General features: G+C 52.2%; 7 protein-coding genes across 7 annotated transcripts; 5 read left to right on the top strand and 2 right to left on the bottom strand.

Annotated features, from left to right (window-relative positions):
• Positions 1–102: 102 nt before the first annotated feature.
• On the top strand, positions 103–2,796 carry DL89DRAFT_270092 (methionyl-tRNA synthetase). Its single transcript, XM_040888559.1, is given in 7 exon segments — positions 103–662; positions 853–1,337; positions 1,357–1,507; positions 1,545–2,207; positions 2,249–2,260; positions 2,283–2,597; positions 2,617–2,796. 7 exon segments carry the CDS (start codon positions 141–143, stop codon positions 2,740–2,742), a joined length of 2,274 nt encoding a protein of 757 aa, XP_040740543.1. The 5' UTR covers positions 103–140; the 3' UTR covers positions 2,743–2,796.
• Positions 2,797–2,875: 79 nt separating this feature from the next.
• DL89DRAFT_270091 (density-regulated protein DRP1) lies at positions 2,876–3,805 on the top strand. The gene is made up of 4 exons (XM_040888558.1): positions 2,876–2,929; positions 3,020–3,039; positions 3,121–3,211; positions 3,303–3,805. The coding sequence occupies exons 1-4, from the start codon at positions 2,890–2,892 to the stop codon at positions 3,731–3,733; spliced, it is 582 nt and encodes a 193-aa protein (XP_040740542.1). The 5' UTR covers positions 2,876–2,889; the 3' UTR covers positions 3,734–3,805.
• Positions 3,806–4,133: 328 nt separating this feature from the next.
• DL89DRAFT_64794 (uncharacterized protein) lies at positions 4,134–5,754 on the top strand. The gene has a single exon (XM_040891937.1). The coding sequence runs from the start codon at positions 4,198–4,200 to the stop codon at positions 5,608–5,610; it is 1,413 nt and encodes a 470-aa protein (XP_040740541.1). The 5' UTR covers positions 4,134–4,197; the 3' UTR covers positions 5,611–5,754.
• DL89DRAFT_64795 (uncharacterized protein) lies at positions 5,755–6,536 on the top strand. Its single transcript, XM_040891938.1, has one exon. The coding sequence runs from the start codon at positions 5,898–5,900 to the stop codon at positions 6,420–6,422; it is 525 nt and encodes a 174-aa protein (XP_040740540.1). The 5' UTR covers positions 5,755–5,897; the 3' UTR covers positions 6,423–6,536.
• Positions 6,537–6,936: 400 nt separating this feature from the next.
• Positions 6,937–7,575, bottom strand: DL89DRAFT_64790 (uncharacterized protein). The gene has a single exon (XM_040891936.1). The coding sequence runs from the start codon at positions 7,346–7,348 to the stop codon at positions 6,995–6,997; it is 354 nt and encodes a 117-aa protein (XP_040740539.1). The 5' UTR covers positions 7,349–7,575; the 3' UTR covers positions 6,937–6,994.
• A 340-nt stretch (positions 7,576–7,915) lies between these two features.
• Positions 7,916–9,231, top strand: DL89DRAFT_270087 (uncharacterized protein). The gene is made up of 2 exons (XM_040888557.1): positions 7,916–8,298; positions 8,327–9,231. The coding sequence occupies exons 1-2, from the start codon at positions 7,981–7,983 to the stop codon at positions 8,783–8,785; spliced, it is 777 nt and encodes a 258-aa protein (XP_040740538.1). The 5' UTR covers positions 7,916–7,980; the 3' UTR covers positions 8,786–9,231.
• On the bottom strand, positions 9,190–10,967 carry DL89DRAFT_270086 (uncharacterized protein). Its single transcript, XM_040888556.1, is given in 11 exon segments — positions 9,190–9,337; positions 9,352–9,706; positions 9,837–9,872; positions 9,895–9,930; positions 9,951–10,001; positions 10,048–10,155; positions 10,220–10,300; positions 10,390–10,415; positions 10,454–10,635; positions 10,739–10,788; positions 10,853–10,967. The coding sequence occupies 10 exon segments, from the start codon at positions 10,928–10,930 to the stop codon at positions 9,470–9,472; spliced, it is 885 nt and encodes a 294-aa protein (XP_040740537.1). The 5' UTR covers positions 10,931–10,967; the 3' UTR covers positions 9,190–9,337; positions 9,352–9,469.
• Between the last annotated feature and the right edge of the window lie 905 nt (positions 10,968–11,872).

The raw sequence follows: 11,872 nt of genomic DNA, 5'->3' as shown, positions 1-11,872 counted from the left end.
CGATCCTCGGCTAGCTTACAAAAAAAAAAAGGAATGTCGTGCTTTAAGAGTTCCTTTTTCACAGCCCATCAGTCTCAATCACCTCTCACCCAAATTTTTTGTTTTTTTCCCAAACCCACCTATTAAGTGAAATTGCTAAAATGTCCGTCAAACAAATCACGCTAGTAAACAACTTGGCTGCGCCGCCCGCCAACACGCCCGCCGCCGCCGGTCTGCTCAAGCTGCTCGTCGCTGCGCACGCCAACAACGCCAGCGTCTCCACCTCGCAAGCACCCGCAACAACGCCCAAGTCCAAGCAGCCGTATTGGATCACGGTCAATGACACAATCCTCTACGACATGAATGCCGCCGTGCGCCTTCTTTACAACACCTACGGTTCCAGCGATCGGGCGGCCGTTGAGCAGGTGCTTGAGTGGGAGGAGACGCAGGTGAGCCAGCTGCCGGTTGACAAGGATGTGGATCAGGTGCTGGCGCTGGCCGAGTCCAAGGTTGATGCATTTAGCCAGGGCGCTGCGGCCACCGTACTGCTTGGTGCCCTGTATTATGCACTGGCGAACGCCAAGGAGGCGGTTGTCGACAAGTACCCGAAACTGAAGGCGTGGTTTGCCAAGCAGAGCAGCGAGAAGGCCGTGATTGCGGCCCTGCCGCAGTACAATGAGAGCGTGAGTCATCATCATCATAGCCGGCTGCTACTCTGCAGACCCGTTGATTTTATATTGCTGCATATATGGATGTCATGTGCGCCATTTTACATACAGGTGTCGCAATCACAAAGATTCACACGCACGAATTGCTATTTATGCTGATGATTCACACTCGTGCTGATTGTTTTTTCTTTTTTCACTTCGGTAGGTTGTCAAGGTGTTGGTGCGCGAGGAGCCCACGCTAGAGAACCGCAATGTGAACACTGCCATCGAGTTTGTGTTCGACAAGTCGCAGACTGTGCTGCCAAAGGATGACCAGAAGAACGTTCTGATCACATCGGCGTTGCCGTACGTCAACAATGTGCCCCACCTGGGCAACGTCATCGGCTCGACGCTCTCCGCCGATGTGTTTGCACGGTACTCGCGCGTTCGCGGCAACAACACGCTCTACATCTGCGGCACTGACGAATACGGCACAGCGACCGAGACCAAGGCCCTGGAGGAGGGCGTGTCCTGCCAGGAGCTGTGCGACAAGTACCATCGCCTCTGCACGCCTGAGGTGTACAAGTGGTTCGACCTGTCGTTCAACCACTTTGGCCGCACGTCGACGCCGAAGCAGACCGAGATTGTGCAGGACATTTTCCTGAAGGCGCACAAGAACGGGTACATTATCGAGAACGAGATGACGCAGCTGTACTGCGAAAAGTGCGAGCGGCTTCCTGGCTGACCGGTACGTCGAGGGCGTGTGCCCGTACTGCAGCTACGAGGACGCCCGTGGCGACCAGTGCGACAAGTGCGGCAAGCTGATCAATGCCGTGGATCTGATTGAGCCGCGCTGCAAGCTCGACAGCAACCGCCCCGTCGTGCGCGACTCGAAGCATCCTGTTTTTGGATCTGGAGAAGCTGCAGCCGCAGTGCGAAGAGTTTGTGCGCAAGTCGTCCGAGGCCGGCCAGTGGTCGCAGAACGGCGTGACCATCACCAACACCTGGCTTAAGGAGGGTCTGAAGCCGCGCTGCATCACCCGCGATCTCAAGTGGGGTGTGCCGGTCCCGCTCGAGGGCTTTGACAGCAAGGTGTTCTACGTGTGGTTCGATGCCTGCGTCGGATATCCGTCGATCACCGCCAACTACACCGACGACTGGGAGAAGTGGTGGAAGAACCCCGACAACGTCAAGCTATACCAGTTCATGGGCAAGGACAACGTTCCGTTCCACACTGTCGTGTTCCCGAGCTCGGAGATTGCCTCGGGCGACAACTGGACATTCCTGCACCACATCTCGACCTGCGAGTACCTCAACTACGAGACCGGCAAGTTCTCCAAGTCGCGCGGCGTCGGCGTTTTCGGCAACAACGCCCAGGAGACCGGCGTCCCGGCCGACGTTTGGCGCTACTTCCTGCTGGCCAACCGTCCTGAGACCGCTGATACCATCTTCACGTGGACCGACTTTGTCGCCCGCAACAACAACGAGCTGCTGGCCAACATTGGCAACTTTGTCAACCGTGTCATCAAGTTCCTTGATGCCAACACCAAGTACGCCGGCGTGCTCCCCCAGGCCGATCCCGTCGCTTATTGCCCCTGGCGCCGACACCTGCCGACCGCAAGCTCATTGATGATGTCAACGCTTCTTCTGGCCAAGTACATCGAGCAGATGGACGGCGTGCATCTGCGCTCGGGTCTGCGGACCGCCATGGAGATCTCGGCCCGCGGAAACCAGTACCTGCAGGAGTCCAAGATGGACAACTCGCTGTTTGCCGACCACCGCGCCCAGTGCGACACCGTGCTGGCTGTGGCCACGAACCTGATCTACCTGCTCAGCGTCGTGTTCCACCCGTTCATGCCTGCCACTGCGGCCAGCATTGCCCGCCAGCTCAACGCCCCCGAGCGCCTGCTGACGGAGACCTTTGAGCTTGAGCTCAAGCCCGGACACTGTCATTGGCAAGGCCGAGTATCTGTTCACCCGTATCGACGAGAAGAAGATCGAGTCCTGGCGCACAAAGTACGGCGGCAAGCAGGGCGAGGAGAAGCAGGTCAGCAAGAGACAGGCCAAGAAGGCCGCCAAGGAAGCTGCTGCCAAGAAGGAGGCCACCAAGGCATAAACCTCAGTGAATTCTTACAATTTGAAATTTTGACCATAAACGCATTCGAATATCGCTGCTGTTCTTTTGCTGATCGTTATATTTTCGGCGGAGTCTGAAAACTGTCCATTCATTTCTCGTTTGTCTCGTCACTCAAAAAGCCTCAGCATGTCCGCCACAACGAAGAAGACTGTTTTGTACTGCGGAGGTACGATAGGAACATCTGTCACTGATCAGCGCACACGGTGCTTATGCGTAGGATACCACTAATCTAAATTGCACTAAGCGTGAGCTGTAGTTTGTGGAATGCCGCCAGAGGTAAATAGGACACTGCCGCCAGTTCCATGTGGAGATGGTGCAAAAGACAGCCCTGGCTAACAGCTGCTGTTTGCCGTGTAGTACTGTGAGTTCTCTGCCGCCAAGAAGAAGTGCCAGGAGTGGCTCTCCAGCAAGTACCCCGAGGAGCACGAGCGCCTGTATGGTGATGCCGGTAAGTAGCAAAAGCACGGCCCCCTAAAAATGCTGGCACAGCGTTTTCTCCCTTTCACCCATGACTAACACGCCAGATGGAAAACCACTAGCCATCACCGAGAAGCTGGCACAAACCAACCTCAGCGAGGATAAGGCGGCCAAGGAGGCCGCCCGCATGGAGAAGGCTATGAGCAAGGAGGAGGCACGTATGGCGCGCGAGCTCGAAAAGAAGATGTCCTCGCGGGTCGTCATCAAGCGCGTTGAGCGCAACAAGCGCAAGTGCGTGACCAGCGTCCAGGGCCTCGAGATTTTCGGCGTCGACCTGAAGAAGACTGCAAAGAACTTTGCCAACCACTTTGCCTGCGGCGGCTCCGTGTCCAAGAACCCGCAGGGCCAAGACGAGATTGTCGTGCAGGGCGACTTCTCTGACGAGATCCTGGAGCTTATTTTGAAGATGCACCCCGAGGTGCCCAAGGACAACATCGAGCAGGTCGAGGAGAAGAAGAGCAAGAAGAAGGCACCTGGAGCCGTTGGTGCTTGAAACCATTTTCATATGCTCATCCTATCTCTCATGTTTTTTTGCAGAAATACATGGGTGGCATACATACACCTGGGTCTGTACTCTCTACATCCATAGCAGGTATTTTGAGAATGATCAGCATTGTAACTGTCATCAAATGGTATTTGTACGCTCCTGGCTAGGGCGACACCTGATAACAGCAGAAACATTGTGAGCTGCAACTAAAGATCCTTTCTGCTGTGGCTCATCCTACCTGGACCACAAGCTGGTATATGTTGCATATGATGCCACTGATCACTCGACAGCCGTTAATCACAGTAACGCCCATGAATCGGATCGATCACCACATCCATGATCAAGAAATTTTTACCACAAAAAATATTCGGCGCTTCCATATCCTTATGCACGCCAACTGCTTTCAGCCGCTTTCCCTTCTGACGCATACACTTCCACACTTCTCTACACTATTTTCTCTACATTCAAAAATGGGCAAGGCTCCTAAACGCACATTCAAGGAGAGGGCGAACCCGATCAACGCGGTTTCTGTTCAGGGTGCCGTCACCACCGTACAAAGCAAGGAAGAGGTCCCTGTTCTGCTAAAGAAGCTGAACTCGCCAGAGGTCAACGAGCGCGTATGGGCCGCTGCTAGCGCCAGCAACCTACTGGCTTCTGACGATTCCAATGTGCGGCGGCTGCTGCTCGCCAACAACGCCATCAGCCTTCTGATCGAGCGTCTGTCGGACGATTCAGCCGATGTGGTGGTTCAGGTCGCCGGAGCGCTGCGCAATCTGGCTGCAGTCGACCAGGGCGCGGCCGAGGAGATGGTTCGCAGCAATGTGTTTATGGCTATTCACTCGGTGATCCCGCGACTTGCCAAGTCGATCGACGACATTCTGAAGCAGAACGAGGCAGGCCAGAAGCTAGATATGGAGGAGCGCAAGGTTGTGTTCCTGACAGCTGACAATCTGATCTCCGTCCTGTGGGCGCTGTGTGAGACCGTGCCGAGCTCGCTAAAGACGATCAACGACATGGGAGTCACGCCCTTTTTGGTTTCGTTCTTCAATGTTGTCGATAAGCTGCCTACGTCGCTGGTGCAGACCGCCGGCCAATTCCTGTACACTCTGTCAGACAGCAATAAGCATGCGCATGGCGCGCTGCTTGCACAGACCAACGCTGCCCCGAACATGTTCAAGATCCTGGCCGCCGAGAGCGTCGAGAACACGACGCCCGAGGGCCTGGCAGTGGTGCGCATTTTGGCTGGCGGGATCCTGCTCAACATCAAGCCTATGGCTATCGACAAGATCATGGCGGAGCGTATGGGCACCGATGAGGATGGGATCGAGGAGAAGCTGAAGCCCTGGGAGGACCTGTCGCGCAACCTGCTGCAGGTAATCTCCCAATTCATGTCGCTGGATCTCAACGAGACTGCGGGCCATGCCGCTGAGGCCATTCGGGGCCTGATCAGCAAGCAGGCGGAGGCAGTTGCCAATGGAGCTGAGTCGGCGTCAGAGTCGGCGCATGAGATCCAGCTCGATAACATCAGCACGCGTCTTGGTCACCTGCAGCTGGCGCTGGAGTTGGCAGCCAATATCTTTACTGACGAAGGCGCAGAGGAAGCCGAGGAGGCCAATCCGAAGCCCAAGAAGGAGAACGACGATCTGCTAGGCGAGGACTCGGATGCTGATCTCGAGATGGATGACGGCGAGGACAACAGCGAGGACGAGATTGACGATGTCGACTTTGGCAACAATGACGAGGAGGACTTTGACGAGGGCGACATGGTCGACATTCTGGCTGATGAGGGAACCCTGGCCAACAAGGCCGACGAGGTCGTCGAGAACTCGATTCTGGGGCTGTTCATCAGGCACGATTGTGCCGCAGCTACAAAAGCTTGCTGAGCCTACCTCGATGTCGTCGCTGAGCACCGCACTGGAGGCCAGCAACACCCTGAACAACCCCAACGCGGTCCGCGCGGTCAGCGCAGCTGTGGACAGCTTTGTCGTGCTGCACGAACGCGCACTGGCCTGCTTCAACAACTTTTTGCTGGTGGTCGAAGAGTCCCTAAAGCCCTGGTTCCGCAAGCATACTGATCTGGTCAACCTCTGGTGGGCGCACCTGACTGCGATTGCCTGAGCACATCGTCGGTGTTGCGCGGCCCGCAGATGCATCGCTGGCCGAAAAGGACATGGCACTGCGCTGCTCGGTGCTCGAGTCGGCTGTTGGCAGCATGTGGACGCTGACGCGCGGCGTCGAGGGGTGTGTGCCTGTGACTGGCCCGCACATCGAGGGGCTTGTGCAGATCTGCGAGTTTGCCCCGACCAGCGATCTGCGTGTACGCGCGGTGGGTGCTCTGGGCAACATTGCCCGCCGCCAGCCAGGCTTCGTTGATCTGAACCGCCGCATTGGCGCCTACTTGCTTGAGAACGTCATCGTGAAACCGCTGCTGCAGCCGACCAAGGACCCGGCGGCTATTGCCGAGCCCATCGTCGAGGCACTGGATCTGTTCTTTGATATCTACAGCGATATGGCTTACGACTATGACGAGCCTGTGTTTGTCAAGGGCGAGTTTTTGGCAAGACTACGCCAGGTATATCTGCCGGCAAAGAAGTTTGCCAAGACCATCGACCGCAGAAAGCACCGCGAGCTGCGTTCTCGCGCTGGACCTGGCTGTCCAGAATCTCCGGGCATTCCTCGATTACAAGGCAACTGAGCGCAAATAGACATAGCCTGCCTTTGATGAAGTTATCACAATATACTGACCTGTATCGTATACAAACTAACAGCATGGCAAGGATGTTAAGTTTCTTCAGTTAAACCCTGAAAACAAATGTCCTAGAGTGGACTGCATGTGCCCTTGGTTCGCCTCTTTTGAAAATTGTAGGATATGAATTGTAGACAGTCATACCCTATTTTGGAACTCGCCGTCGGCTATCCATATCTTTATCTTTACCTATATATAAGATTTTATAGTTGAAAGTGATCCGGACTGTCCGCCAGAGTCTTGTTAATTGGTTAAAAATAAAACTACTAAACCTCAAATGCAAGTTTGGGTGACTTGCTCTGCAAACTCCTTTTGATCTTGTGCGGCATCTGACTTCATCTGCGAAACTAGGGTGACAAGCTGTTAATGTAGTGGCCACAGGTGCTAGAATCTCAAGATCCGATTACTGTGAACTACATAGTTTTTCATCCAGTTGTTCTTTTTTTCTTCTTCTTTTTGGCTGCTGCCACCTGAGCGATGGTATAAAACCTTTGCGCTCGCCTCTCTCTTCCTACTTCTCTTTAGCCTTTCTTCATCAATATATATCCCTTGACTCTGTCCATTTCTATTGCTGATATGGTCACACCGCTCGCACATTTCTGGATTGAGATACCATCGCTTGGCAGCTGATTCAGAATCCGCGCTATACGAAAAGCTACACACATACTTACATATATGGTATCTTTCGCTACTCGTTTCTTACTTCTTTTTCTTCTTGCCCTACACCACCCACCGTGTGCTCTAGACCTACAACACGTTCTGCTGCGAAAAGTCGCTGCAGACATTCCGGTGTGTTTCCAATCCGCGGCCCTACCAGAGATCGAAGAACCCAACTGTGAAGTGCCATGGCCTTCTCCGCTGTACAAGCGAGTCATGTAAGCGGGCCATGGCACAATACAGGCGAGCCTATTCGTCTCGGACTCTTGAACCACGATCTCGCAGCAGTTCTAAACTTCAGACTCATTTTCCAGTCTCTCTGTGATTCAGGCAGTATCCCTGAACGGTTCCGTCGCTCTACGGCCATTGCTGCCGATGCTTCTGGCACCACCCCTGCTAACAAAGAGCCGCGCAAGAGGCGTGCAGCAGCAGGCGATTCTGCTGCCAGCAGCAGCGAGCCAGCGCTGAAAGCGCCTGCGCTGAGCAGGCCATCCAAGGATGGGAGATGTCCATGATCGTCCATTGCACCAACAACCATCCGACACGTTCAAATGACCGGTTCGCCGTGATGCTCTTATCGATGTGTCAACTCATGCTGACTAGCAGCCGAGCTCGCATCGTGAGCAGAGTAATTTCGGTACAAATGATAAATATAATAATTCCACGTACCTCGCACCACATCAACTGACCTACACGTGGGTCCCGCCAATATACCATTCACAATTGCTGTTAAAAAGCCGCTAATGCTTCGCATTTTCACTCCTGAATATTGTCTATTCCCTGCTAATCTCATCAGCTGTATTTTTCAATAATGCTTTCTCTTGCATATAAAGCACACCTACTCTACTCTATGACTGCAGTGTCGGCCAGGTCCTCGTTTGACTACTACTGGCATGGTCCACGCCTGCCCAACTGGGACCTGCGTATACAGGTGACCCTAGATGTAATGAGGTACATGATCAACAACAGTGCGCCGCAGCTCACCAATGATGACGAAATCGAGAATATCGATGTATTCCAAATAACGAGGGATGTGCGTAAAAACAGAGACAGGAGCACAGCGTGGCCCATCGACAAGGGTATTTACCAAGCGCACACTATCGACACCAAATCTGTTGACATCGACACGACCAGGTTTGCTGGTGTGGGTGTCGGCGAAGACGACCTGGTAAGACTGACGGAGGAGGACAGAGCAGCCGAGCAGTCCTCGCGCAATTGGCTATGAGATCGTGCTGGGAACTGCAGCCATGGGTGCCTTGGAGCCATATGCAACTGACACCGACCGATTGTGCAGCATCCAGCCGCTGTTTGAGGGCGAGAGGATAATGCTCGGGCTCCATGGCGGTGTATGGCTGACCGGCAGCCCTGATACACACCGTTCATTTGCCGGCGAGCTTTCTCAGCGGGGGCAGGTGCGCGTGATAACCATTGACTATCGCTTGGCACCCGAGCACCCATTCCCAGCCCAGACGCATGACACGCTCATCGCATACTTGTATCTCCTGCAGCAGGGATACAAGCCCGAGAACATTATTGTTGCTGGGGATAGCATGGGCGCACATTTGTCGCTTGTTCTGACGCATCTGCTTCGGCACATGAAAATTGCTGAGCCTGGTGCCCTGGTGCTGCTGTCGCCGTGGGCTGACCTGGCTTGACACGAAACCCACCATGGAATCGAACCGGCTGCATGATTTCTTTGTAATCCCGCCACTGGAATCGCCATTCAACTACGTACGTTTATTGCTTGCGCCTGGAAAGCCGCTGACTGACAAGATGAGGCAGGATATGCAAGGGATGCTACTTTCGCCGATCAATGGGTCGTTTGGAGGATTTCCACCTACTCTAATCCATGCAGGCGGTGGCGAAATACTTTTGGATGACGTGAAGGAACTGGCAGCCAAGATTAACGCCCAGAACTCTGGGAAGCCTGAGGTAGCTACGCTGGAAGTCTATGATGGAATGCCCCATGCGTTCCATCACTTGTTCTGGTACCGTAAGGAAGTGCAAGGATGCCTTTCAAAGCATCGGTCAGTTTGTAAAGGGCATCCACGAAGAATGATTAGTGATAAAGCCATATTTATTAAATAAACCACGTCTCGTTGTGCAGATGATACTGGAAAAGTAGACTGGTATGGTCTTCAGCAGCATGTGGATGCCGCCAGGCCAGAATTCAGGGCTGTGGATACTTGCTTCACGACACCTGCTTCACGACACCTGCTTCTTTCCAAGTCCTGCGAGTCTGGTTTGAGACCACTTGCTGCTGATCTATAAACCTACCAAGTCATAGAGCCACCAGCTTCATGTCACAGGATCATTAGAAAGCAGTGCGTATATATCTATTAGTAAATCATCTCTGCAAAGTCGCTCCAGAATTCGTTCTTCAGGACACCGTCCATTACTGAAGACGCATCGCAGATGTTGACAAGAATGTCATTGCTTGGAGGTGGTGAAGGAAGAATCACAAATACGCCCATGCTGAGTTCAGGATGTGTCGTCGAATACGCCTGCACCCCATTGCCAAAGTCTGCAGCATACATCTTGGCAGAAGCAACCGTATTAGTAGTTGTCGTCACAAGCTTATAGTTCTTAGCAATGGCAAAGAAACTTGGCGGCGTATCTTTCTTCGGAATCAATCATGTCAACAGTTGTCCCAATGCGTGGATGGGTAAGCGCCGATATTCAGCGATCCGAATCTGGTCCAGCAACCACAGAGATAGTCTTGGCAGTAATTGGCTGATGTGCCTGGATGCATCGGGGTGAGAACAAGTTCGCCAAATACCGGGTTTCCCATGTAATTCATCTCTGTCATTCCGAGGTGACCGACGGATGATCAACGATGACTGAAGTACAATGTTCGCCTGCAGCTCCATTCTTTCCGATCAATTAGTTTTGCCAGCCAGCCCTGACTCTTCCTTACCACAGACTGCTCGTGGACTCTGTGTAAGACTGCAGAAATGACGTCGTTAGTGGACAGACGTGTCCCATGCGGCAGATGCTCCAGTACTTGGCTGCGAAGCCCGTCGATCTTGGAACGCGGAATCCGGAATTGATGCCCGCGTGGTGAAGCAGAATTGGTCAAATAGGTTCACCAACCTTGTGCGCTTGTTAGGCGAGAGCCACAGGATAAAATCCGCCACGCGGGATTTTGTTGAAAGCTGCTTTGCAGGACGCTTTCGCTGAGGGATGCGCGCTCGCTCGGCAGGTGCTTCCTGAGTATATCGGCACCAAAGCAAAAGGTTGTTTCTGCCTACAGGTATACACCGTTCACTAGCGCACGCGTCTCATCTGCCCAGCGGTTGAAGGAATGTCATAATGCGTGGTACCATCTGCGACGCCATGGTTGAAATTGACCGAAATAACCATGCCGCTGTTGTCCTTCAGTCGCACGACATGAATATGCAGAAGTTTGATCTTTCCGGTAGCTTTGTCGGGACAAGGAACCGGCCCAACAGGAACCAGACCATCGGGCCAGGTCGCGCGGTTGAACCCAGACGACTGGATCTTGCTGAAATGCACCTAACGACTGCGACTCACGGTATTCAGGCATGTTCAGACTGCCTTGTCGACGATAACCTCCATTCCACAACCTTTTGTTTGTTTAAGATCACCAGGCGAACCAGGGACAGAGGACAAGGGTCCTATAGAATCCTTCCTCGAGCTTGTCCCTTGGCATGAAATCATCAGCACAAGCGACATTGGCATAGAAGAAAAGAAATGCGTACAGTTACAAGCGAAGTTAGCATATCATGCCGTCTGCAGACATACTTTTGTGATTCAACGCTGTTTACAAAGTGGTCCATAGTAAAGAGAGTAAGAAATGTAAATGGCGAATGAGAAGATGAAAAGGCTTTTGCTAGAGTTGTACTTCCACCACTTATACCGGAAACATCAAATATCATAATGCGTAGTGCGGATTTTCTGGTGAGAACCAGCCATGTAGTATAGTCATTCAAAACAATTGGCCAATATATTAACTGAAATAGTGCATTGTTTAACGCGGTGGCTGTGCCTTCGGCCATTTGTCTACGTGGAGGCTGTTTACACGCCAAAATCATTAATCCAGGATTTGGACCGCTCACTGAAATTGATATGGGCATACTTAATTGGGAACAGCCTCAGGAGATATGACAGGAATACCTAGGTAAACAGTACTGTCTGTGTACTACTCCATATCATACGTGTATATTCAGAATTTAGCAAAAATTTGCTAACCAGAGCTACATCATTGGAGGGGTTTTAAAAGTGATATCTAATGCTGAAGAAAAAAGAGAACCAGAGAAAAGACGGGTTGCGCGGACGTATCTTCCATGCGGCGGTTTGTGCGATTCATCAGAGACTCGATGTTACCTCCATTGTGTAGGCTGTAGTAGGGCTCTCGTTGGCACCCAGCTTGCAGTCACCTGATTTAGCTGACATCCGATATCAGGGACACCCAGGGCAGATACACAATATGTTGCACTCTCCTTTTAAGTTTCTATAGTCGATTTTGACTATACCAATTGAGTGGTGAAAGATATTCTTATCACATTCCTATTATTTGTTTATCCATATTATTCCAATATAGCATGGTGTATCATTATTCTGTTGCTTTCCAGTAACATTACTCTTCATGTTTGCAGTTTTACAATATTGTGAACAATCACACTATGAACATTATATCAATATTGAAGTCCACGAAGGCTTTTTATAAAACAAATATTATACATATTTCCTATCCATATGATTCAAATTGCCTTGCACTC

Source organism: Linderina pennispora (genome assembly GCF_002104995.1).
Source record: "Linderina pennispora strain ATCC 12442 chromosome Unknown DL89scaffold_15, whole genome shotgun sequence".
Taxonomy (NCBI): Eukaryota; Fungi; Kickxellomycota; class Kickxellomycetes; order Kickxellales; family Kickxellaceae; genus Linderina; species Linderina pennispora.
Note: the sequence above shows the minus strand (reverse complement) of the source record. Positions and strands in the feature narration are given on the sequence as shown.